Below are 27,090 nucleotides of genomic sequence, written 5' to 3' on the forward strand. Positions count from 1 at the left end.
TTGCCAACCTATCGCCAAAGTGCTGACAAGTGATCAAATACACAAACCAGAGGGATGGGGCTCCGACCTCCCACCCCAGCTCCCAGCTTTCTTTAAACAGCTTGTTACATTCTTTTTAGAAACTACCTGAAACAATAGCAGAGACAAAGGGTTCGGATATTTTGGTTTTAATTTAAAGCAGATTATATCATAATTTCCTGATGTTCTAATGCTTATTCTTTAAAACTGAAAAGTTCTTGCAGGGTAGTATAAACATAACAGAATCATCAAGTTTACCAGTTACATGAAGTATGTATTACATTCTGTGACAACACCCAGCTTTATGCGAACTTTGAAATGCAAGATGTCTTTTAATTACATCAGTTATTACAGTACTGTTTTAAAGGAATCTTTTGGCTATATGTAAACACTATAAATTAGCTGTTTAAAAAATAACCATGTAAGACAAGTATGGCATTGACATAGTTTAAAAAACAGTAACTAGCCCTAAATCTGGATACTCTCAGGGTAGAACAGCAAAAGCAGGTATCAATCTAATGCTATGGAATAACATGCTGAAGTTTTGACTTATTTGAAGAACCAGTGCTTCTGTGTGTTCCCTCCTCCTTTTGTTTTCATATTTTAAGATTTTCACCGTCAGTGCCCTAAGGAATGGGCAAACTTGTACTATGTGTGACAGGATAATACGTGCTACTTTGAGTGTTGCCATTCTAATATTCAAAAGCTATCTAAATTTAAAGTCTCCTGAATATGTACTGGTTTAAATTAAAATCCTGAGGAATTATAATCTGTTTACTTGATGGTTTTGGTTACGTGCAATTTGATGTATGCAGAATGCTGTTTTATTTAAGGTCATTCTTAGTAAGGCATATTAAAAATAAATATAAAAGTGACAACATAATATTTAGTTTCTTGCTACAAAATCTTAGGCAAAAAGTATTTTTGCATGTAGTAATGGACTTTATCCATTTGCTGGCTTACAGGAGTTAAAATTTGTGCATTAAGCTTAACTGCCCTTGTCAGAATGTGCCACTGTGCTATAATAGTGGCCCTAAGTTACATGCTAAAGATTTTATTTCCATGCTCAAACATAGCTTGCACAAACTGCTTGAAGACTCTGTCCATGTAAGTGCACTTCCTTGGCCATATTCCTTCCAGAAAACCAATATGGCCTCCGAACGAAGTCAGAACCAAAGCAACGTTTGCATTTTGTCTGGCAGTTTCTACCGGTATAGCTGAAAGGGGGGGGAAAAAAAAAGTTTTAAGTCCTTATGCTTCTATGAAATGCCAGCCACTGAATAATTTCTCTTAAATGTTTGTCATGTAATATATGTTAATATTGTACGTATTTATAAATACATTTAAACGTACCACAGGACGTAGAACCACAGCTGTGTTAAAAACCACTTCTCTCTTCATCATTAACTCACCTTATCTGTGTGATTTTTCTGGCTGCTGTAAAAGTTTCAGAAATCACTGGGCTTCATCTTTCTTTCAGTCCCACTGATGGAACAGCACCCACATTAATATGTACTTACAATTTGGTGTAAGTAGTGTAAGTGAAAGGACAATCAAGCCTGTAGTTTTTAACCTATGTTGCAATATTCAACTTTGGAAAAACTGAGGAACTGGGACCTTCATTGTGAATCCTGTTCTTTTTGCAGGAGACTCCAAACACAAAACCTTCAATATGATGATAAGATTTTGTCTTTAAGATATCCTGTCAGCTAATATTAAAGAAAATCCTAGGTTTTTTCATTATTATATCTGATTTGCCATACATTTACACCGGCACGTTTAGACCAAACTGTGCAAACACACTGGAGATGGTTCTTGCCCTGAGGAGCTTATAATCTAAATACGCACGATAGACAGAAAAAGAGGAAGTGCAAACAACTGCACAGGGACACAGAAAGCTGTCCCACGTCGCCCAGTAGGTTAGTGGTGCTCTGCTGAATAGTGACTGCTAGAAAATGATTTAATTTAGATTTTAGATTGTTAGACAAGATACTACAAGGGTTTTTCTTTTGCTGGGTTAGTTTTCAGCCGGATCATCTCCCTGACCTGGCTGCCCACGTTAATGCCAATATAGGAATGGCGGGAGGCACAGTCAGAGGAGGAGTGCGGTGAGGCGGCCCTTTGGGTGACAGCCTACAGTTAGCTGAGGGTCATCAGTGAACGACACCTGAGACACGCGCTGATCTTGAAACGTGCAGACGGGGAGGCTTCAGTGCATCTTATTTGGAATATGCACAGATGTGTAGCTTAACCAATGCTATTACCTGGGTGGTTCCCTTTGTGAAAGAAAATAAAGGTGAGTGAGTGCAGACTGACAACAGAGAAAGCATGTGACTTCATAAATGGTATTTCAGTGTGATGGGATGACACTATTGTATGAACTGGTTGACGCAACAGTGGAGCTTTATGGAGCTGTGGTGTTTGCGCTCTTGATATAAAAAATAAGTTATTTAAGCAAATTCCTCTGGAGTTTTAAGTATGCTAACTATACTCCTGAACAAGCAGAAATCTCAATACATTTCAGTAAAGACTGCCTTTTAAAGTTTTTCAAATAATAAACTTCATGGAAGGGAAAAAAGTAAAATTGATACAGATTTGTTGATTATTCAGGATTGACAGAAAAAACAACAGCAAAAGAAGACACACTTCATCCAGACAGAAGGGACTAGTATGAATTTCGCTGTATTGTCTAAAAAAGGTTATGATTCCACAAGAAAATAAATCTGATTTTAGGTCATACACTGCTAAAATAAAAATGCCTTGGCAGTAAAACACAAAGCAGCGAGTCATTCACAGGATTTCTATTGCTGCCTTATTTATTTAAAAAGTATTTTTGAAGAGAGACTTTTAATCAGGTTCACTTTTTTGGGGGTTCAGTTGTGGACATCCCTTTCTGACTGAACTTCCTTCAGAGACACCCCCCACTCACTCCTATTTCTAGGAGCCTGCTTTCCTTTACCCCTTTACACATTTGCTATCTCAAAGGTCTTTATCCTTGAATAGTCATCATCCCCGCATATCACTGCCTTCTTTTTAGCTGAATTTCTTACTTCCATTTGGGTGCTGGCAGACTTGTCGCTGTGTGCTTCAGATGCCGATTTGCCTTCATTTTCAGCAACGAGAGCAACGGCACAGCACCCGTTCCTTAGCCAAAGAAGGACCCCCAGCCAGAGTCCGTCACTCAAGATCTTGAATGCAATGACCATGGTGAACAGACGCGCAACTTAAAATAGATCAGGGGCAGAAGCACTGGACCTGCAGAGTCAGGGGAGCAGTCTGTGCCTCAGAGGTCCTTACTAGCAGTGCCAGAATGACATGCTCTGTTCCACTCCAGAGCCTCGGCATGGATGCTAAACCAGCTGTATCCATAGAAGGGTTAGTGTCTTTTATGAATGTTGTGTTGTAAGGTTCCTGCCCATAACATGAGGTACTTGACTGTGCCCGGAATGGAGCACAGACTGAGCTCCAGAGAGCAACGGGGATTCTCTTGCAGAGTACGTGAGATTCTTTGCTACTCAGTGCTATTCATTTCTTTCACTCTTTTCCTCCTTTCAGAGTTGCATGCATCTAAGTAGTTTATAGATTCTAGCATTTAGTAAGTGATTTTGATTGTTTACTAGGTGGAAGAAACCATGCTTCTCACTGTCTCTACAGAAAGTCCTTGACTTTTCATTTGTTCAGCTGGAAAACTGAAAAATACTATATGCAGTATCTGGGCCTTTTAAAGCAATACTGAGGCAAGACCAAAAAGAAAAGTCAATGAAATAAAAGCCTAGGGCCTGCCAGCCTTTACTGGGAAATAGCACAGGCTGAAACCAAGAGATGCAGAAAACAATGTGTGATTTCTTGCAATCCAATACACGCATCATTTTCAGACTCCAGACTCAGCAAGTGCTCGTTTGGAGTTTTGGCTCAGTTCATCTGCCCAGCAATCTCTGATCTGGCTCCCTTGGATTCTGTGGATGAACACATTGCCATGTACAAAGACAGTGGCTACGACTCACATCAGCTTCTGCCGACTGCATGGGAATTTGCCCACTTACCTGTAGCAAGCCCTCTGCTCCTCTTCCCTCTAGTAGCGCATGGGTCATGTTAAACAGAACCCCGATAGTGAAGTGGGGATCAGTCTCAAGCCTGAGTCCCCCATTCCTGCTTCAGGCAATGAATCACACTTTCCACGGCCATTCTGCAGCCATCTCCCTGGTCACTGAGGGGACTAATGGATAGGCTTATATGCAAAGGTATGGGGAGGAGTGTGTGAGGAGAAACAAACTTGATCTCCCAAGAATCAGAGACAACACGAGAACTCCATCAATCCTAATGGATTCAGGATCAGCTGCATACTGGCCTGAATACACCTCTTGACTAGCTAAGATTGCGCGAAAACATGATGGTCGTTCACTTCGTCAGAGTAGTGTCAAAGGACAGAAAGAAATACCCTTTCTTGCTGAGAAGGTGCTTTGCTGGGGGTGTGGAAGGGCGATGACAATGAATGTCTCCTCTGCTGCACCAATCCAGCTGGGGAAGCCATTACAGGCAAAGCTCACTGTGACCTCGGCATACCTGTCATTCAGAGGTTGCCAGCATAATGATACCTCCCAAATCAGTTTGCTGGTGGTTAATTATTCATTCCCAAAGTGACTGGCAATATACTAGTGGGTTCCATGTGCTGCCTGCCTCCAAACAGCTACAGCAGCTCTCTCTTAGAAGCAGGTTATCTTCTATGCCAGCTAAGGTGTGAGCCACACAAGAGGTCTTTATGAATGTCATCTTCCCCATCCGGAAGTTCTCCCTATTCTAACTACCGTGTGTTTACAGCAGAATTCTGCCACAGATCATCGCTTTGATGATAAGCTGCGGCACTGCGCTGAATATGCAGTCATTTGCTTCCATCTGCAGTGAGGATTTTAGTAGATGCCAAGTTTGACCTGCTGTTACCGCTCTGCTCTTATCTCCCCTGTGGTGAACAGGAGAGCCTGCCCTTGGCATAGTCAGTCTTGATACAGTTGGGTCACCATTTGTATGACTCCTTCCAGCAGAGTTTCTTGCTCTGCAGCTACTCAGGAGAGAATTGAAAATGTTGTGTTGCTCTCCAGTGCCAAAATGCAAATGATGCTTGGCAGTGGTGGGGTACTTTTCTTGAGGCTGTTTCTAGGGACTGTTAGCCATCCACCAATAAACCCACAATTCAACAGAGCAAATTCTGCAATGAATTTGCAGAATTTGCAGATGAATGGAACACTGGATGTGATACACTCTAGGATATAGGATGGCATGCCAAAAGATACTACTGTTCATTTTTGTCTGCGTGTAACCTTGTACTTATGTTTCTACTGACCAAAATCTGTACTGCTGTTTGATCCAGCAGGCACAGACCTGTTATTTGTGATCACAGAACCACACTGTAAATACATATGTGGAATTACCTTGTTAAAATCAATTTGTTGTACATTCTTTGCAAAAAGCATTTTTTAAAAAAGAACAATAGAAAAAACATACACCTGAAGTAGCATCAGCTTAAATAAGTCACTGCTGTCAGACTTTCTGTTCCCTTGGTTGGTTGATTCTCCCTGTTCCTTAAACCCTTACCCTGATTGTTATCTGTCTGGCCATTCCTTGGCCATTTGGTCTCCCCAGACAACTTCATTCAACTGCGCTGTTTACATAATAGGATGCAAAATAACACCTAAGGGCAATTACTCCAAGTCTGGATTCAGAGGGACGGAAAAGGTTCAGAGACTTGAATAAAAAGTGTAACTGAGCTTCAGACATGCACTTATTTGGCCAGTGGATTAGGAGGGAGCTGGCATGATGTCTAGCTTCAAGGGCAGGCTTTCAGCTTGGGCACAACGCTCACCAGCGGCAATTAGCTAAGCATTAGTATAGTGAAATTTAAGTCAGATGCCTAATACACTGCTTAAAGTCTCTGAGGAGAAAAATGCCACTTCAGATGAAAAGTTAAATGTGACACTGATAATGAATGCTATCATTCATTACATTCATTACAGGCTGAGAGAGCTGGGGTTGTTAGGCCTGGAGAAGAGAAGGCTGCGAGGAGACCTTATTGCGGCCTTTCAGTACTTAAAGGGGGCCTATAGGAAGGATGGGGGCAATCTTTTTAGCAAGGCCTGTTGTGACAGGACAAGCAATAACGGATTTAAACTAAAGAAGAATAGATTTACACGGGATATAAGGATGAAATTTTTTACAGTGAGGGTGGTGAAACACTGGAACGGGTTGCCCAGAGAGGTGGTGGAAGCCCCATCCCTAGAAACACTCAAGGTCAGGTTGGCTGGGGCTCTGAGCAACCTGATCTGGTTAAAGCTGTCCCTGCTCACTGCAGGGGGGTTGGGCTGGATGGCCTCTAAAGGTCCCTTCCAACCCAAAGCATTCTATGATTCTATGATCATTCCATCTTCTTGATTTATTTTTGACACTTACAAAATAAAAGGGCTTGACTTGGTTATATTACATATTTTCTGAAGCAATGGCTTATTTAAATTAGTTATGGGGAGCGAAGTGTCATGCAATGAAGAAAGCATTTGTTTTCATTAGTTAGTATTATGCAATATGAGAACTGCATTCCCGAATTAAACTACAGATACATCAGCTGCCAAGCTCTATGAACTTTAAACAGCAATGTTAAGGAAGGACTGGAAACGAATTGTTTCTTCGTAATACTGGATTGAGATCAAAGGGCACATTTTCACAATATATTCAAAAGTAATTGCTGGGAAGTACAAAGTGTACCAAAAAGCTGCATGAGAAGAAATGATCAGATAGTAAGAGGCAACAGAGACAGCACCTGCACTTTCTAAGGGAAGTTTCTCTTTAGGTCCATATTTTGTAGTGACAAAGCAGACTTGGGTTTGTATCCCCCAAGCTCTGTTATAGGAAGATAGATGTGGCTGGCTTTATAAAGGATATTTAAAAACAAAGGAATTCTGGCACAGCTCCCTCCCTAATGAGTTTTCTAGGCCTATTTTCCAGCTGTCAGAAACTACAGCTATCTACAACAGAGGTGGAAGGTAGCTTAAAAGCTGCTAGGTATTACTGGGAGAGATGAGGCATGAAATAACCAGTCCCCGAAGTCAATAAAAGGCTTGAGTCTGGATGAGAAGAAATTTTGTGGCTTTGAATCCATTATACAGTTGTGAGTGGAAACTGCCTCTGGTTGCCACAGGCTTACATGTGTCCACACACTTTTAAGTCGGAAAAAACAAGCCAGTTACCAGAATAAAGTCACCTCCCAGAGTAACACCAGCCCTTTATGTTTGCTAACATAAAAGAGCCTGCAAAAGTGTCAAGATGAATGAACTCCAGTAACTGATGGCAGCAGCCATAATTTCTAGGCTGCTAATCAGGGTGCCCTGTGTCTCCTGCCAGCGCAACTTTTCACATTGAGGGTGCATAGCACAAACAAAAAAAGGTGCCAATGATAGACACACATAACAGAGTCATGCTATTAGCTGTAAATCAACATCCTGGTGGCCCTTCCTAAGGTAAACTTGTCACCACAAGGACAACGGTTTACAGCCAACAGCATTAATTCTGTGAACAAGGAATAAATGAATGCCTAACCAGCCAAACTTTTTCAAGAAAGGCTGGTTTGGGTCAGAATTTAAGAGAGGATGGACAGTCATTACAACGGACTCTAACACTTCTTGTTTCAAAAGTGCTGGTGCTCTACCTCACCCCCTCGACACCGCAAGACTTCTAAGGCATTCTAACAATAGGTTTGATACTTAATCTTACACAAGAGACCATCCCTATAATCCACTGTTCACCAAGAGTTGTGTTTCTTTTAAAAAACAGCTTCAAGGGAGGAGAGATCTGCTACAGCTGTAGTCTAGGGGTCAATCTTTTGGCTAGTCAAACTACACAATCACAGAACTGTTGAGGCTGTAAGACATGTCTTGAGATCATCTAGTCCAACCGCCCTGCTCAAGCAGGGTCACTTACAGCAGGTTTGCCCAGGACTGCATCCAATCAGGTTTTGAGTATCTTCATAGATGGAGACCCCACAACCTCTCTATGCCAGTGTTTGACCACTCTCACAGTAAAAAAAGTGTTTCCTTGTGTTCAGATTGAATTTCATGGGGTCAAGGTCAATGGTTGGCTCTTGAGAGCTGGAGGTTGTATTATAAAATGAAGAGACAATGGGATGGAGTATCTGCACTAGCTTTAATTTAGCTAACAAAGGTCCCAGTCCCAGTGATAATAGGCTAGAAAAGGTTAACGAATCCTCTAGGGACAGAGGCACACTGTCTGGTTCACTGCTGTTGTTACTTGTGCTAAGTAGCTAGCTTACTCCTGCCACAGTTACTACTTCACTTTAGAACAGAAACCACAAACTGAGCTAGAGCTAAACATAGAGGTGAAGCCATTGTTCCCTCTAAGATACTTAATGGCAGAAGCATGGCCCAGCAGATCACCCACCTTGCAGGACTACGGGGAAAGTCATCCCTAGGGTCATAAGACCCATAAAAATTTATCTTCAGAATCACTAGCCAGATTTTATATTTGGACACAGGTTTTAAGGTCACAGCCCCATCCATTCTCATTTACAGGACATTATATGCTTATAACAGAAACAGCAACTGGCCAGTTTCAAGGGGGAAAAAAAAAAATCCACAGAGGCTAGTAAATACAAAAGTCTCACAAAGTCCCTGAACCGCAAATTGTTAAAGGTGGATGCAGTATTCTGGAAGAATATTGTTATGTTTGCCCAGATCTTATTTTTTTTAAGCCTCTGTTTTGGCCAATGTAAGGGATAGGTAGTTTGGCTGATCCAGAGTCACTGTTTTCTCCCTCATATTAAGTGGCTGTCACCTCTTTAATATTGTTCATGCATAGCATGGATGGTTTTCATCCAAGAGGAGAAGAAATCAGACTGTCTTTTTCTAGTGCACTCTACTGGAGTGGCCCTTTTCCTGTCACATTCGTCTCTACCAGGTCTTTGAATTATAAATAGTAATGTAAGTGTGTGCATGTTTCTGTGTGTGTTGTACATCTGTGCACAGATAAACAGTACACACACACAAAGAGTCTCTTCCAATTCATTCTTCTGTTTGTTTTTCTACTCTGTTTGCCTACTCCTTTTGGTTTCATGACTCATTCTACAAGAATTTCACTTGACTTGTGGTGGCAGAAGAAAACTTCCCTGAAATAAATGAAGTGTATAAACTTCATATTTAAAGGTGTCAGGTGTTCACTGCTGAAGACTGTCCCCTCAACCAGCTGTTCATTATAGTGGTTTTCCTCTACATTAGTTTTTGTTCTCCCTCTCTTCTTGGACACTGTAACCAATACACAGACTGCAGGAGCAAGCATATCTTTTTAAGACAGTTAGCAACAGGGGTTTGGTCTTCAGATCAAAAGCAGAATGTTCATAATGATCACATGTTTGGTAGAAAATAGGAAGAAAAGGGAAAACAGAGTTTTCAGCCTATCTGTTACTAGCTGATATTGCTGCTTCATATTCTAGTTAGATTCTTACTAATTTCATCGTGCCTCCTTCTAGGAGCTCACCTTATCTGTATCTCTTCCCTTACCCTAGATTTTGGCCTACATGCTAACTTACATATTTTTCTTACTTTTAATTTTCAGGCACTGGAGGTGGCACTGAGAGCAACAGCTGAGGATTTCAAGTCATCTGAAACATAAGCAACTCCCAGACATTCTTCATAGGGACTGGACTGAAAAATGGCAATTAAAAAAATACTTGTTTTCACATTCATTAAACTCTGAATGTCTACAATCCAGACATCTGAATCCAAGTTCCTCATTACAGGCCCTCTTTGTACTTGGTGAATAGAAATGGGTGGTTCTGAGAGGGCAGTACATCTAAGTCACACCCTAAATGTGCATATTTCTTTCTTTTGACTGTAAGGAGTCTACTAATGGCTAATGATTGCCACCCCATGTGCTTCTGTATTCTGTACTAATCAGGTCTCTCCATCATCAGCTGTTTTATATGTGTCTTACACTGTAAGGAAATTGCAAGACTGATCCATCCATCCCTGGAGGTTTTGATCCTATGTACAAGTAACATTTAAATACACCTCCACACATAGGTCTGAGTTTGTTCTCAGACGTATGTAGTTTGTCTTAATGATTGCATATACTGATAAATATATTTAAAAAAACCCTAAACTTACCATGACCTGGCGAGAAAACATCATCCACAGAGTTTAGACATAACACTGGAATTCCCACTGACTTCAGCTTGCGACATGGGCTAGCATCTTCATAGTAATCATCAATTGTACGGTAGCCAAACATGACTGAAGTGAACCGCTTATCAAATTCTCTAACAGTTCTAGCCTGAAGTACAAAATTCAAACAGGGAACCATGTCAGCATTTTGAAAACAGCATCCAGCTAAAGCAGAAGTAACATTTTCACACACCTTCATCACAAGATCCATATCAAATAATTTCTCCAACATTTGTCGATGCCTAAAAAGAAAGAAGAATTGGAGGGCTTGTTTTTTGTTATATAATCAGATGTAGAAGTCCTCTGCTTTACAGATACACTTATAGAAATAACCCCCTAACGAGAACATGCTTGGTTTTAATTTTCTGTCATATTAAAAACCTGTCTGGAATCCAAGAGCAGAAGAATTGTTCATTCATATGCAGGCACATCCAGCAAAATAGTAAAAATCTGCATAAGCCATGAGAAAGATGCCAAAGATAAGAGAACTAAATATTTGGGAATATAAAATACACCCTAATTTTATAAAGCAAAGGACGAACTAGTCCTTTTCATGCTTTTGCAGTCAACGATGACTTAAAAGAATTAGTATATACGCATATATACTCAAATTCAATATGTGCATGTCTAAAAAATTTTAAAATCCATTCACTTCATCCATAAATATAGAAGTACATTGGTGTTGTGCCAAGTCCCTTGAGGAGCAGAGAAATTTAGTCACATTGATGACAATCTTTCTTACAAAGATCCTTTTGATTTCAAAACTTACAGAAGAATGTACACAGAACAGCTACGTGAAGTGTTGTTACAGCATTAATTTTGCCAATATTATTATACCTGCTGTAGATCACATGCTAACATCCTTCCACCTTGCTAAATAGTTCAGAAGGCAACTCACCTGCTGATAGAGGATTGTAGACAAGTAGTCAAGTAATAGTTGAAAAGAAGCCAATTTAGTGGCTTCTCCAGAGATTCTACAGATTCAAAAACATTCCAACCCGCAGAGAAAATTGCAGCTGCCATTAAAGGAGTGTCTCTGCCAGTTTTGCCCAGGTAATTTAAAAGAAGCATGCTACAAACAGAAATGAAAAACAGAAACATATAAACTATCAAACTGTTTGCTTCACTTTAAAGCAAATATAACAATCAGCCACCTTTTTGTCTGTTTTTCAATAGTTTCTTGTATCAGCCCTACAGTTGTGCCTAGTACTTCTAAAAGGTAGTCAATGTAATCAACATATGACTCATGAAGTTTGCTTTCTTTCTCTACTGTCAGAGGAACTGAGTGCATTGTGTAGGATGTGGGTAGGAGTGCATTTAGAAATAAATAGAGATGTACTAGTCTTATTTATATCACTAAAAGGGAGGAAAAGGTCAAATAAATCTTACTCATGGAACAGGTATTCCCAAGTTGTTAGTAAGTTTTACAAGCTCTTGGTCTTCTTGATCTGATAAATCTGATCAGCATGCCTGACAAATGCAAGCTGCCCCTGGCACGCCTGACTCACTATGAAGCTGTCATTTGAGTTGAAGGTAATGCCTTTATCCCACCTCACACATATGAGAGAACACAACTGTTCTTTAACACAAAGTATGTAAAGAATGAAGTGTTGGATAATGAATAAAACTAGTGAAACAAAATTATGAGCCAAATAAATGGCTTAAGTCTTGCCTTCCTGACCAACTGCAACTCACAGTCTCTACTGCTGATGTATAGTTGAGTTGAAAAAAGGGGAGAGTTCACCAGGACCTGACCCTTCAAATGAAGAAAAATTAAAATAGCAAGAAGAGAGTAAAAGAAAAACACTAACAGAAAAGCTCTAAGTCTTACTTTACTGCCTGAGGCTCCAGAGTTTACAGCCAGCATTTTAATACCAAGCCTTTAATTCAAAACATTACAAGTTCTACAACTTAATATAGCTCCCTGGACCACCAACACTCTGTACCTTGGCTTCATCTACCACACTTCAGGAGACAGCCACCTTTAGCAAAGACATCATGAACCAGCCTGCCATCACAGAGACTTTATCCCCATGCACTACCTACCAGATCATAGGACAGCAGTGTAAAAGGGAAACCATCTTTGGCATTACCAAAGGCTTGTCAGTTGGTAGGAACCAGCAGGAAAAGAACAGCAAACAGCACTCGGGAGTGGGCGCCTGCCATCAGCTCACACAGTTGAACCGAGTGAGGAAAGTGTCCTGTGGCACATACAGGAGTTAGGTAGCCTATGTTCCCTCTCACCCACAGAAGAGGAGGAACCTGTGAGTCACCAGTCTAGATACTGTAAGAACACTGAACCAAAAAACAATTAAAAAAAAAGTTGCAGTAGTAGTAGAAGCCTCTTCTCTAACAGAATTCACAGAATCTATGTGGCAGAAAGAAGGTTTAGGAAACTTTATGTTAGAAAACAAAGCCCCTTTCCAAAATAATACATACTGAAGATCAGTAGAACCAGTGGGCTTTCGTTTACATTTACACCTTTGTGAACTGAATGTTTATTTTTCTTCTTAATTGGGCAAATGTGTCCTATATAGATTACCTGGCTATTCAGAAAATTTTGAAAAGGGATCGATAATAAAAACTGTTGTAAGATTAAGACAAGTGGATGATTTTCACAATATATCCCCTGGTGAGATCTCTGCTCCTGCTTAATTTTAAACATCCAAGTGCTCCAATTATTTTTGAAGCATGGGAACAGTCCCCATGTGGATGATTACAGACTCTTCCAGTTTCCTGTACAATTAAGCATATACTTTCTCTTTGTGGTTCAGGACTTTAAAAACGTATTGGAGGAGGAAGGCAGAACACCTTGCCTAAAATCACCCAGTGGTGGTGGTGAAGTAAAAGCCAGGAACACAACACAGATCCCCTGTGCCATACTAACAGACTTCACCGCTATTTAGGATATCATAACTAGGTTAAGCCAAGGACATAAATTATACTAAGGGCTGAACTGGCCTCTTGTTCCAGTCTCAGAATGGCTGGCTTCTATTGCACCTTCAGCCCTGAAAACGTGGTTCTTCACCTACTACACCCTGGCCCTCTCAGTTCTAGTCCAATGGTGCACCACACATGAAGCTACCCATGAGGAACTACTGTGCTTTAAATCTGTAGCTCATCACTGAAACAAGCCTCTACTGCAGATGCTTCTTTGGCTTTCACCATTTCCCGTGAAACTTGTTCTTGCAATACAGCATGTTATTTCATGTTTTGCATGCAAAAAAGCCTAGGCTGGGGAGAGATAGCATGCCAAGTGAGATAAGAGCCATCAGGCTTGCTAACCTTGTGAAGAAGAGTTTTAAACTAGGTTTGTCAAGGGATGGAGAACAAAGCCTGAAGAGAAGCGAAGGCTTGGCAGGCCCTGATGAAGCACCCAAGGGACAGCATAATGGGGGAGGCTCTCACACTTCCCTGAGAAAGCACCATGACTGCAGATGATCTCATGTGTCAGCACATGCACGAACACACAGCATGGAAAAAACAGGAGGAATTAGAAGTCTGTGCATAGTCACAGAACAAGTTTATTGGATCATAGTGACACGGAGGACTCACAGGCAGACAAGACTATGCTATGATGGGTGCAAACAGACTCTTCATGAAGGCCTTGAAGGCAAGGAGAAGGGTTTGCACCTTAGACTAAGGCGGCATTTAAATGCACAGAAGTTTTCCCTGGTGCAGGTTATAAGCCAACTCAGAGCTAATAGGTCAAAATCAGATAGGAGGCTAACAAAGGGGATATCATGGTGGGTGTCTGCTATAGACCTCCTGATCAAGAGGAGGAATTAGAGAATCCAAGTCTTTGGACAGCTAAAAGAAACTTCATAATCACTGGGCACAGGGAACTGTAACCATCCCAACATCAATTGCCACAGCAAGGCACAAGCAGACCAGATTTCTGGAGAGTATTGAGGACAATCTTTTGATACACAATCAATGACGCAAACAGGGAAAATGTTCTATGGATCTGCTACTCACATGTAAGGAAGAACCCATCAGGTACAGGAAGGTGCAGAACAGTCTTGGCCACTGAGATTATTCAGTGGTGGATTTTCAAGATCAAAAGTGAGTGGGGAAGGTAAGCAGCAGAATTACAATACTGGAGAGAGTTGACTTTAATTTGGTCAGGTATCTGGCTGGCAGGATCCTATGTGAGATGGTGCTGATGGGCAAAGGGGTCTGGGAGAACTGTTTGACCTTAAGGGTAACTGAACATAAAGCACAAGTGTGGTACTGATGTGCAGGAAGTTGAGCAAGAGTGGCAGAAGACCACATGGAGGAACAACAAACTCCTGACTGAGTTCAAGAAGGAAGTATCCTGAAGGTGGAAGGGGGGTAAGCTACCTGGGAGAAACAGTCATTGTCCAAGCATGCAGGGATGCAGTTAGGAAAACTGAAGTTCAGCTGGAGTTGGAACTAGCAAGGGATATGCAGGACAAGAAAAAGGTTTCTGCAACAAGAAAGGCTTCTGTAAGTGCATTGGTAGAAAAAAAAAAAGGCTCAGAATGAACATCATCCACTCCTTTGCCCTCATCAGTGAAGCCAGTCATCTCATCATAGAAGGCAATCAGATCACTTGGGCATGCTTTGTCCTTGATAAATCCAGTCACCTTATCTTTCATATGCTTGGAAATGGCCTGCAGAGGATCTTCCCAAAGAATTGAGGTTAGGCTGACCAGCCTTTATTCGCTCCTGGGACCACTATTCAACAGAGCAGGGAACCTAGTGACAAAAGATTTGTAAAAAGCAGAGGCTACCTGTCTTCCCTGTCTTTACTGCTGAGGTCTGTTCTCAGGCCTAGTAGGTCCCTGTGCCTAGTGGCAGAGTATGGGAGAATGAAGTATTACTCATGGCAGAGTAAGATCAGTAAGTTAGGGCCCAGTTATGCAAACTGGGCATAGACATGTCAGTGGGACAAGGTGAGGTGCACCAGAGCTCCAGAGGGAGGCAGCCCAATGTCATTATGAGACTGCTCGCTCTGACTTTTGCAAGGTTGCAGCAACTGTGGGATATTCCTGATGCCTGGAGAAAAAGGCACCCATCTACAAGAAAGGCAAGGATGAGGACATATAGGCTGGTCAGCCTAACCTCAGCGCTTTGGGAATATCCTCTGGAAGCCACCTCCAAGCATGTAAAGGTAAAGAAGGTGACTGATAACAGCCAGCATTGATTTACCAAGGACAAAGCATGTGTGAGCAACCTGATGACCTTCTACGATGAGCTGACTGGCTTCGTTGATTAGGGGAAAGGAGTGGATGTTGCTTATTTTGACTTTAGCAAGGCTTTTGACAGTCTTCCATGGTCTCCACGTAGCCATACTGGAGGGATATGGTTTGAATAGGTGACCTGCAACGTGCATGGAAAACTGACTAGACCAGACTAGGCTGAGAGAGTTGTGATCAGGAACTTGAGGTCCAACTGGAGTGGTTGGACCAGATACTAGTAGTGTTCTGCAGGGTCAATAACGGGTCCAATACTGTGTAACATCTTCATTAACTGGATGATGAGATGGAACACCCCCTTAGTAAGCTTGCAGGTCAAATTGTGAGGCATGGCTGGTGAACTGGAAGATGGGGCTGCCATGCTAAGGGACCTCAACAGGCTGGAGAAATGGGCTGGCAGAAACCTCATGAAGTTCAACAAAGGCAAAAGCAAAGTCTTGCACCTAGGACAGATTAATGACTGGATAGAAAGCAGCTGAAAAAGACCTCGGCAAACAGAACATGACTCAGCAATGCACCCTTGCAGCAATAAAGATGACTAATGACATGCTGTGCTTTGTTAGTAAGAGCAAAACAAGTAGGTCTAGGGAAATTACTATTTCCCTGTATTTGGCACTTAAGAGAATCTATCTGGAGTACTGTGCCTAATTTTGGGCTTCCCGGCAAGACAGACACTGATATACTGGAGAGATTCATACGTCTCCATACTGAAGACACTGGCAAAATCCCAGCAACACGAATGGAAAAAGATTGGCCTGATTTAAAAGGCTTCCAAGTTACTTATTAATTTGATTATCAATAACTATATTACTTGAACGAATCTGTATTTATCCCAAAGCTTCTACAAGTTGTATGTAGATTAATGTCAATATATGGGGCTATATCTGCCCACCCTCCACAAAATTTATCAGAAAGAAGGGAAGTCTCGGGGAGTTACCACTGTGTCTGCAGTATTTCTAACGGAAGTTCTCCTCTCCTACAATTGTCATTAAAGACGCTGTCTGAACATTTCTCCTAGCCTCTAGCAGTGATTTTGCTAAGAAACTGTGCTATCATTGTCTGCTCTAGCTGTGCTTTCTGGAGAGAAGCCAGGACACAGCAAGTCTTAATACCACATGCTATATCAACCCATACTGGTTTCAACAGCAATACTACTTCTTGCTTCTGAGCCAGACAGAGCAGATACCCACATCTCCTCCAGCTTAACCTACCCACACACTGCAGAACCCGAACAGAGTGAAGATAAATTTTGTAGTTTCCAGAGGTTACTAAGAAACATGGTATGTTAACTCTAGTCTCTGTTTTTTATCCCTGTGTTCCAAAGGCAGCCTCCACAGTTTCCCAAGATTGTATTGCCCACCTGTTTGGCTGTCAATCTGTCTGTAGTGTTTCCCGTCTTTCTCCACCCCCCTCAACTTTTGAATGTTGGCCAATTTTGACCTTCCCTGACACAGAGCTAAAAAGCGTCAACAATACAAAGTTTCTGAAAGTCTTCTGAATATTGACTGTTGGAGACAGACCCAAGTTAGTTGCAGTTCAGTAAGTAATGCAAGTATTGCAGACTAATAATTTACAATCAGGCTACAACAGTCTTATTTTACGATCGTAGTTAAGCTGAGACTTGTGTTACATAATACCTTACCCTCCCATAGAAACACCGGCTGCCATGAACGGAGCTGAGGGGTGCAAGCTGTGTACATAATGAATAACGGCCTCTAAATCCTCTGTGTTAGCTGCACAGTAAGTCCTTGGTGTCTGTAAGGAGTCAGAGGGAAAAATGCCATCATAAGCTTTTGTATTATCCTTTAAGGACAAGCAAACTGAACAGTGGATCATTTATATAACAAGATAAATTTAGCATTTATCATGAAGCTGCGCTAAATGGCAAATATAAACCCAGAGCATTTCAGGAGGAGGTGGAGGAAGGAGTTATACTTGTTATCATTACAAAATAAAACGGGTGACAAATATCTTCAATATCTGCAGCCACCAGGTCATTAGATGAAATCTGAACACAGAGCCACGAGCTAAACTAGACAGAACTATATCAGAACTAAATATGCACTGATATTTTTAAAATACCCCAAGGAAATGAAAACACATCATAAAGGCTGCAATTTACAGAAAAGAAAGTTTTAATGACAATTCTACCATCTTCACGCACATTCAAATGCAAAAGAAAACATTAGATTTCAAGTTCTGTCACCTAGCATTTGAAAAGTAGCCAATATTTACACACAATACATGCAAATAATCAGATAAATTCACCAGTGCCCGTTACCTAATTTACTAAAATAGTGTATCAGCTAAAGCAATGAAACATCCATATTATCCCTTCTCTATCTACCATCAGCATCTCTTCAAATCTTCAACTGGGACTTGGAATGACTTCCACTGGCATCACTGGATTTGGGTAACCCCTTCCCTGCTTACTTGAAGAATAAGCACAGCTTTTGAGACTCGCCTGCACAGACAACTGCTACAGGCCACAATCTGGGGGCCTATCTGGAGCAGCGTAAGGGAGATAAATCCTTTTAGGTACAGGAAGAATCACAGTAAAATAACTTTTTTCCTAATGGTGTTCTCTAGATTTCATTTACAGCACGAGAGCGCTTTTAACCATAGAGTTGCAACTAAACGTGTTAGTGACCTTGACAAAACTGTATGTAGTAGCTGGCCTGCCAAAATTCAGTATAAACATTAAAACTAAATATAAAAATACTTAATTATGAGTTAATTGAACTTACTTGTTGCCTGAAGCAACAATGCTTTTTAAGTTTTTTAAGTTGTTTTTTAAATTGCTTTCAGTTAAACAGCCTGGATATTTGTGGGCAATTTTAACAAGGTTAATTAGATGAAACTAATTACTTAAAATACATTTAACAAGAATATTGAAATGTTGAAGTCAAAGATTAAAAAAAAGGAAAGAAAAGCTAAATCTGGATAATTAAAACTGAAGACATTCTTAATTTCCATTTATGTTGCATTTCCAGTTCTCATCCACATGAATCACTCTTCACTGTTTTACACACTATTAGTTATAAACAGTGTGAATGTGGTTTATTTTAATTAAATTGTCAAGTTTACAAGGAAAAATAGATTATTTTTGGTAACAAGGGTCTAATGTATTCTAAGTGTATTTGATTAAAAGTTTATAAAACTAGAGAGATATGTTGCATTTTAATTTCAGTTAATTCCTGACACTTTAATGTCTATCTATCTACTCATTGTATGAAGATACTTTAAAACACCATCTTAGCTCACATTGGCTATGGTCAATCTAATATTTGATTATTCCACAACAATAATTCACAGTAACTTTCAATAACAAACAAGAAGAGCATTTTAAAACTGATTCTTTAAATAGGTATTCTTTGGTGTAAATCTGAATCTATCTTTAAAGAGATCAGAAAAATAACTACTTGCATGACTAATTTCTACTGTGGTGCTCAACTATGCTTCAAACTCATTAGCTAGGGATTTTTTATTAAAATGCAGAAACCCCTTTGCAGAAAATGTGATAATTTCAGCTGGTTTGCTTCAGAGTAGGATCTTATAAAGCTTAAAGATGTAAATCCTATTACAGTAAAATACACACAATGCATCCAAACAAGAGATCTTTTCTCTTAACGATTCAGAAATTCATCAATAAGGACTTTGTGTGTCACAAAACTGCTTTGTAGATCCATCTCCAAAAGTATGCAGAAAACTACTCTTAACATGCCAATATTTGCATTGAACTGCTTTATCTGATTATGGGAAAATAGTCTGAGCTTTTTAAAGTTTGAAACCAGGGGATTAAAAAATGCAAAACAATACTGAGTATTATGCACATTCATTCCAGCTGCAGATCTGTCAGCAAAACGCATATGAAGAAACAAAGCTTATTCAGCAATATTTCATCATGCCTTGTCCCTAGCTGCAGAAAACCTTTAGCTTCAAGACTTTGTCATTTGTGGAATTGCCAGTTAATTCTAAGCAAGCATGATATGTCTGTCCCAAACACAAAAAATGTCTTTTGTAGCTGAGTTTGTGTCATAATTGCTGAGAAAAAAGAACACATTTAACTTCTCAGACATGGCTATCCATAAAAATCTGGTTCATTAATTCAATAACACATACTGTGGATCATTTTTAATGGCACAACTTTTTAACCATATCAAAATCTACTTTAAACTCATATTGGCAACTGGGAAAGTAATTATGACTGCTTATATTTAGATGTGTATGTTAAAACAATGGGATACAATTGCATTGATTGAACAGAATTTCTTGGATGTGTCCATTTTAGATACTGTAGTATTTTTTGAAAGAGAAGTGTAAGGATTGTTCATTTTAATGTTACAGATATTAATAATATAAATGATTTCTTAAAATGAAATGTTTACAAAAATTGTGTGTTGACCAATTGACCTCTTTGAGATGTAAAATAAAAGATGAATATTGGCACATGATTGATCTAGCAGATGATTAGATTCTCTTCTCTGCATTTTCAACATATGCTGTGAGTTTCTCTCATTTAAATCCAGCCATACAAACAGACATGAATGATTCCATATATACTGCTTACAAGTAAGAGATGTTTTAGAAGTCATCCTTACCAAAAGATCCTCACCAGCAATTCCCCGGTTGTTAAAAACCACGCATCTAAAAATTGAGACAGTAAATTCAATTATACACGTTGTTCATTCCACTAAAAAAAGATAACTTAAACACACAAAACACTGAAAAAGCATAACGAAAAATGATCCAGTTCTATGGATAAGTTCAGCACATAATTAGTTACAGTCCTACAGATCCTAAAGTCTGACCTGTGTGGAACAACCTTTATACCAAAATGGAGTTCAAATGGAGTTCACTGAAGTCCGTGGGACTCTCTACGAGCTGTGTGATTATCCGGTCGAGGTCAGAGTGCAGGATGAGAGCCCCCGAGTTTACCTGAAGATGGTACACGCATCTTGTTCTGCCTGCACTCTGAGCGGGCCAAGTATGAGCCATAAGCTCTGCCAGTGCAGGGCTGAGCCTAAAGCAATGCTCTGAAAGAGAACGTCAGAGACCCACGTGTAGACATCCTCCAAAGCTACATAATTGTATTAAATAGCAATAAATGAGCCAAATCAAAATTATAATGACAGCTGCATCTAAGTGGCAGGTTCTTGGGGATGGGATTTTTTTTTGTCTGGTGGGGCAGAAGTTTCTGTTCTCTCTATGTTGATGGGAGTCGCTAAATTTTCTAGCAGTGTTACTGTCATTTAAGGATCTATGCTTTCTTAATAAATCTTACTTTTCTATTACTCTTCTACCTTCTCACTGTAATAATTTTGTTAAATAATATAGACATATTTTAGATGGGTTAAAAGCATGAATAATTATTTATTTTGGTATTTTTCTCAAATGTTACTGTTTAAAAACAAAATTATAGCATTCTGTTGAAATCTGACCGAAAGCTCTCCTTTTTAATGGTATACCTTCTTTTCTTAAGTGATCAAATGCAGATCTTTCTTTCAGGAACACTTAAAAAATTAATAGCAAGAAGTTGTCAATTTGAGGGCTTTCCTCCTCTGATATTTTTTACTGGTAACTTTTAAGGTGATTTTAAAAGTACTTTGAACAGTTAAAGTGCTACTTTACTTTCATAATTTAGGAAAGCAGTTATCCAAGCCTCCAAACAGAGAAGAGATAGCCAGACACGCAGATAAAAGCTCATATACACATATTTGAAGAACTTATTATAGTCAGTACCAGAAGCCAATCTGCAAAGACAAAATGTAATATTCCAAATACAGATCCTGGAACAATGACAACTTATTTTAAAGCACAGCAGCAGCAATATGATTACATAAAGGAATCCACTCATCAACTAATCCACTTATTTTACCCAACTCTGACCAGAAGCCTTAATAACAAAACTAAATTGAGCAGTGACAATTAAGAGGTGACAAACCTCTTCCTTAACAACCACCGCCAGTAAGAGTAGGCTAGCTCTCCTTTCTGCACTCACGAATTTCAGGCTGCTGAATCAAGCAGTTTTGGCATTCAGAAGCTGACCTCCTCCGAGGCCTGCTGCCAGCAACCCATCCACACGAGTCTTCTTGGAGCTGAATACAAACCCCTTCTCTAGAAAGTGTAAAGGTAACACAAAAACTGATATTATAATTTAAGAACCAGCAGCAAAGGCCTATGCAGGCAGCTTGCTTTCCCTGCAATCTCTGGCACACATCTGTAGATACTAAAACAGCCCTTCCGAAGGTACTGCCTGTTACGTAATTCTACTATTATTATTATTACTAATAATACTTTCTTACATAAACTAATATCTTTAGATCTCATTTGTCTTAGGAAGGTATCTTATACATATACATACTTATATCTGACCTTATTAGAGGCAGTAAAATACTAGCAATGAAATACAACAGCACCTATATCCCAGCGTTTTGCTTTGATGGATCATATGAAGAATGTAGGATTCCTTGCTTGTTCCTGTCAGGCCAGGCAATAACAGGACAGTGGGTCTTGTGCTGGCATCCGGATAATATAAGCTGTCATTATTATCAAACCAATCCAACGAAATCTGTCCTCCATCTGCTGTTTTAATGAGCTCACTGAAAGGCACATTTCAAGACAACACTGATTAAATAGAAAAATACATGCATACTACTAAGAGTTCTTACAGTGTACAAATTACCAGGTATGAATTCTGCATTTTTAATTATGTTTTAATACTCAAAGTGCCACCTAACTAGGTACGTTTGCATGTTGACCATTCAGAAAGAGTCATGCCTTCAGCTGACATGAGGCAGCACAGTCAATTTGTGGGGTAATTCCTGTTCACAGTAAATGAAGAGATGGCCTTTCATGAATTGCTGCTGATGTACTGGAAGCTTGTAACTAATGTGATTTTTGGCATTGCCTTCAGTTTTATATAGGCTTGTGTACTGCAGATTTCCTTTGGATCATCCGAGAATCTTTTGATAGCACACTGGGGAATGTGTTAAACATTTATCACATTTTCTTCTCTTTATCCAAAGCAGCAGCATGTGGAATGGATGGCACTTTGTTATATTTTAAACACATGGAACACAGACACACACTACTGTATCTTTCACCCTGTATCTCCACCAACTTTGCTAGAATGCACTTTTAAACCCTGTATCTTAAGCATGCAACAAATATGATAATATCCCAAGCAGCTAAACATGTATTAAACAATGACAAGAAGGTTTCATTCTTTTTTTAGAAACATACAGCATTTTCCCTCTTCCTGGCAATGAAGACATCGTACGAGAGAGTTGGTATAGGAACTACCAAAATGTAAGCCTACCTTGCATTTGATTTTTCATTTGAAAGTCTTGATAGCACCTACTCCAGATTTTAAAGCTCATCAGCCTTGTTGGACTCATTAGCTCAGCTTTGCCCTTTTTCAGTAATGAGAAGTAGATGCAATGCTGGTGTGTACTGCCAACACGATCTCAAATGGTGCAAAATAAGCATTGCCCCATGGAACTATATTTCTTCCCTCACAAACCTTGAAACAGAGAGTATACAAGAAGGGCTAGAAAAAGTGGACATGGCCATACCACTGAAATGTTTCCTAGTTACTAAAACTAAGGGAAGCTGCTAAATGCTAAGTCTATTCTACCATGCAAACAGAGCTGAAACAACTTGTGCTGCATCCAGGTTCCGGCGCATAAAAGTACTTCTCCTTAGGTCTCGTGCCAAATGCCTCATTTGCCAGACTAAGTCTCATTTCTGTGTGAGAGAGATCAGCTGAGGACAAATAGGCATCAAAGAACACAACATAAACTTTTACCTTTTCAGGTAAAAGTTACTCTGAAAATTCCAGAAGTTTTATATATTCAAAACAAGGCTGAACGTGGCCATGCTATGGTTAAGGTAGAACGTGTTGGTTCAACGGACAGATGCAGCGATTGCATGACCTTTGCAAAATGATGGCATTCAAACACCAGAATATTTGACACACCAGATGACTGTGCTGCCATCAAGAGGGACCTCAACAGGCTAGAGAAATGGGTTGGCAGGAACTTCATGAAGTTCAGTGAGGGGAAGTGCCAAGTCCTGCACCTGGGAAGGAACAACTCCATGCACCAGTACAGGCTGGGGGCTGACCATCTGGAAAGGAGCCTGGCAGAAAAGGATGTGGGGGTCCTGGTGGACACCACATTGAACATGAGCCAGCAATGCACCCTCACAGGAAAGAAGGCCAACAGCCTCCTGGGCTGCATTAGGAGGAGCATTGCCAGCAGGTCGAGGGAGGTGATCCTTCCCCTCTATTCAGCACTGGTGGGACCACACCTGGAGTACTGGGTCCAGTCCTGGGCTTTTCAGTATGAGAGAGACATGGACATACTGGAGAGGGTTCAACAAAGGGCCACAAGGATGATTAAGGGACAGGAGCATCTCTCCTCTTTCTTGGCAAAAGGCTGAGAGAGCTGGGACCCTTCAGCCTGGAGAAGAGAAGGCTCAGGGGGAATCTTATCAATGTATACGAATACCTGAAGGGAGGGTGCAAAGAAGACAGAGCCAGGCTCTTGTCAGTGGTGCCCAGTGACAGGACCAGAGGCAATGGGCACAAACTGAAATACAGGAGGTTCCCTCTGAACACCAGGAAACACTTTTTCACTGTGAGGGTGACTGAGCACTGGCACAGGTTGCCCAGGGATGTCGTGGAGTTGCCATCCTTAGGGATATTCGAAAGCTGTCTGGACACGGTCTGGGACAACTGGCTCTAGGTGGCCCTGCTTGAGCAGGGGGGTTGGAGAAGGTGACCTCTAGAGGTCCTTTCCGACCTCAACCATTGTGTGATCCTGTGAACATATAACCACATCAGTTCCTATATTGTCACCAATATTTCAGTACTCCAAAACTCTCCGAGCTAAAATAGGGCCATTTGGGAACCTTGACCTTTGAAGCCTCCTGTATATTGCATCCAGGATAGAAATGGTTGCAAGTCTATGATGGAGTTGTAAAGGCAGGCATAAAGCAATAAAAATGAGCACAAGCTTGAGCAATGACGGTAGCTGTGACATAGAGTTAGGTAACCACTGGCTACCAAATCAATCACTTTCCAGAAGAAAGGCACTTACTTCCTGTACTGTACTTGGGGTCTAGAGGTGATAAAGGGACGCAGCAGTGTCTGCACCCGACCTTCCCAGCACCAAATCGTGGGATAGTAAGTTTCTGTCACAACAGGGCAATATTGCTCGAGAAAGCGGCAGAAACGGTCGTTGCTGGCCACCAGCTGGGGTTTCTAGGAAGAGAGACTACAGTCAGGCATGGGCATTCATATAAAACAAACCAACAGACAAATAAAGAAAGAAATGAGAGCTTGTTTAAACCCTCTCCCAGTAAGCTGATTGCTTTCATACAATAATTTGCAATGCTTTTTCCTTTTATGGTAAAGAGGTAAGTAAACAGACACCAAACGAAATGTCAAAATGGCCAACTGAAAAGTGAAACCCACTAAACAAAATGGGTTCGTTACCTATTTCTAATAACATGCTGTTCTAGCTCTACTTTTACCAGCATTGTGTCTTTCACTGACAAATCAAAACCACATTTTACTGAATCAATTTCCTTGCACCGCACAGAAATGACGCTTAGTCCATGTACTTTGACTGTGCACTTGCAGTACCTATTTTAACCTGGTAGGATACTCCTCCTTCCATCTCATAGAGCGGTACAAAACTGCCTTGGTTACTCATCTCTGATAACGGTCTGCACACAGAGATTTTTCTTACAGCTTCCGTTTGTATACCAATTAACATGGAAATCCCTGTCTACCAAACATCTCACGTTTTAGCAACCACACTTCTTACACTTCTCTTTTACACTGACTCTCCAACACGCAAGCATTAATAGGACAATAATAGATGCTTTGAAGAAAACCGGTACACATACACAGCAGTAGTGGCGTGTCCTCCCTTCATTTTTCTCCTCTCACCAAAATCAAGTACCCTCTTCTCAATGAAGAGGAAGGATACGTTCTCAGCAGTTCTGTGAAGGACTGTGGCAACGCACACACGTCTTCAACAGTCATAAACCTTTTGATATGCGTATTTTCAGTTGATTACGCATTCAATGAGGCACTCTCACCACGGGGCCACTTTAGATCAGATCAGGCTCGCCGTGTCCCAAGTAATTTGCAAGCGCCTAATATATCTGTGAAACCCCTGCTGACGAGAAGACGTACAAGAGCGTCCTAGCCCCCAAAACACTGCCATAGGGGTTCCAAGGTACCGAAGGCAGATACAAGGGCAGCAAACTACTTTATCGCCTGCCCTGTTAGTAAGGCGACAGAGGTCGGGCTTTTGCGGTGGAGGGAGGGCTCCCGACCTCCCTTACCAAACCATGGCCCCCAGCCAAGCTCTCCCCCTGGTACAACCGCGTTTCGGGGCTGCCTGAGGCCAGAGCCCCTTCCCCTCCCAGGCCGGGCACGACCAGGCGGGCGCTCCCCCAGGCCGGCCGGCCCCGGGGGCGACCGGCGGGCCCCAGGGGGTCAGCGGGGCCCAAAGGACCCGGCCGGCGGGCGGGGGGGGGGGCTGCGCGGCCCGGCCTTGCCGCGGAGACGGGCCTGTGCCGGGGGCGTTGCGCAGCCGGGACCCCGGAGCGGCACCTCCGGAGGAAGGACGGGCCTGGGGTGTGAGGAGGAGGCGCGGCGCCCTGCCCCCCGGCCAGCCATCCCAGCTGCCGACGCTCCCCTCGCCAGAAGGGCGCCGGCTGCCTCCCCTAAGGGCGGGGCGGGGGGGGTCGAGGTGACCTTCGCGGGACGGTCCCCCCCGTGGCGGGACACCTGCGGAGCCCGCCCGCCCCGCCGCCCTCCCGCTCACCTTGGCGATGCTGCTGAGGTAGTAGCAGGCGTAGGCGACGCCGAAGCCCAGCACCAGGGACAAGCCCACGCCGGAGCCGAAGAGCCCCACACGGACCTGGCTCTCCAGGTAGAGGGAGAGCTCCCTGGTCAGCACCTGCCAGTCCATGGCACAGCCGGCGCGGCGGGGCAGGGCAGGGCAGGGCAGGGCAGGGCAGGGCAGGTCGGCGCAGCGCACTCCGGCTGCCGCGGCCGAGCCCGCCCCGGCGCGGAGGGAGAAGGAGGAAGGAGGAGCCGCTGCCCGCCTCCCGCTGCCGCTGCCCGCGGAGCCGCTCCGCGCTACAGCGCCGCCGGCGCCATCTCCGCACCGCCCCCGCCCGCCCAGGCCTGCGGGCAGCGGCCGGGGGCCCGAGGCCGGCGCCGGGCTCGGCGCGGAGAGGCGGGCGGGCCGGCCTCCTCCCGCAAGCGGGCCGCCGGGCTGGGCCGGGCCGGGCCGCGGCGGCCACAGCCTCGCCCGCAGGGGAGGAAATCCCGAGCGAAGCGGCGGAGCGCGGCCCTGGGCGGCGTGGGGCTCCTCCGGCGGGCGGGCGGCGGGGCCGGCTCCTCCGCGGCAGGGCCGCCGGCACCGCCCGCCTCAGGGCAGGTGCTGCCCCGGGGCGCCCTGCGTGTCGCCTTGCCCCTGCGCTCCCCCTCAGTGCGGGGTCGGAGAGGAGAGGGACCCGTCCAAAGCCGTGAGGAGCAGCTGATGCAGGCGTGCGGAAACTCGGGTCACTCCTGGACGGGCAGCGTGTCCCCTTCCAAACACTGT

At 42.4% G+C, this 27,090-nt stretch overlaps 1 protein-coding gene across 1 annotated transcript; it reads right to left on the bottom strand.

Moving 5' to 3' along the window:
- Positions 1-700: 700 nt before the first annotated feature.
- ABHD3 (abhydrolase domain containing 3, phospholipase) lies at positions 701-26,451 on the bottom strand. The gene is made up of 9 exons (XM_075705504.1): positions 26,305-26,451; positions 24,562-24,725; positions 21,877-22,059; positions 20,059-20,104; positions 17,100-17,212; positions 11,134-11,307; positions 10,429-10,477; positions 10,179-10,344; positions 701-1,235 (listed from the first exon to the last, which is right to left on the bottom strand). The coding sequence occupies exons 1-9, from the start codon at positions 26,449-26,451 to the stop codon at positions 1,057-1,059; spliced, it is 1,221 nt and encodes a 406-aa protein (XP_075561619.1). The 3' UTR covers positions 701-1,056.
- Positions 26,452-27,090: the final 639 nt, after the last annotated feature.

The sequence above is a fragment of the Pelecanus crispus genome, chromosome 2 (genome assembly GCF_030463565.1).
Source record: "Pelecanus crispus isolate bPelCri1 chromosome 2, bPelCri1.pri, whole genome shotgun sequence".
NCBI classification, from domain to species: Eukaryota; Metazoa; Chordata; class Aves; order Pelecaniformes; family Pelecanidae; genus Pelecanus; species Pelecanus crispus.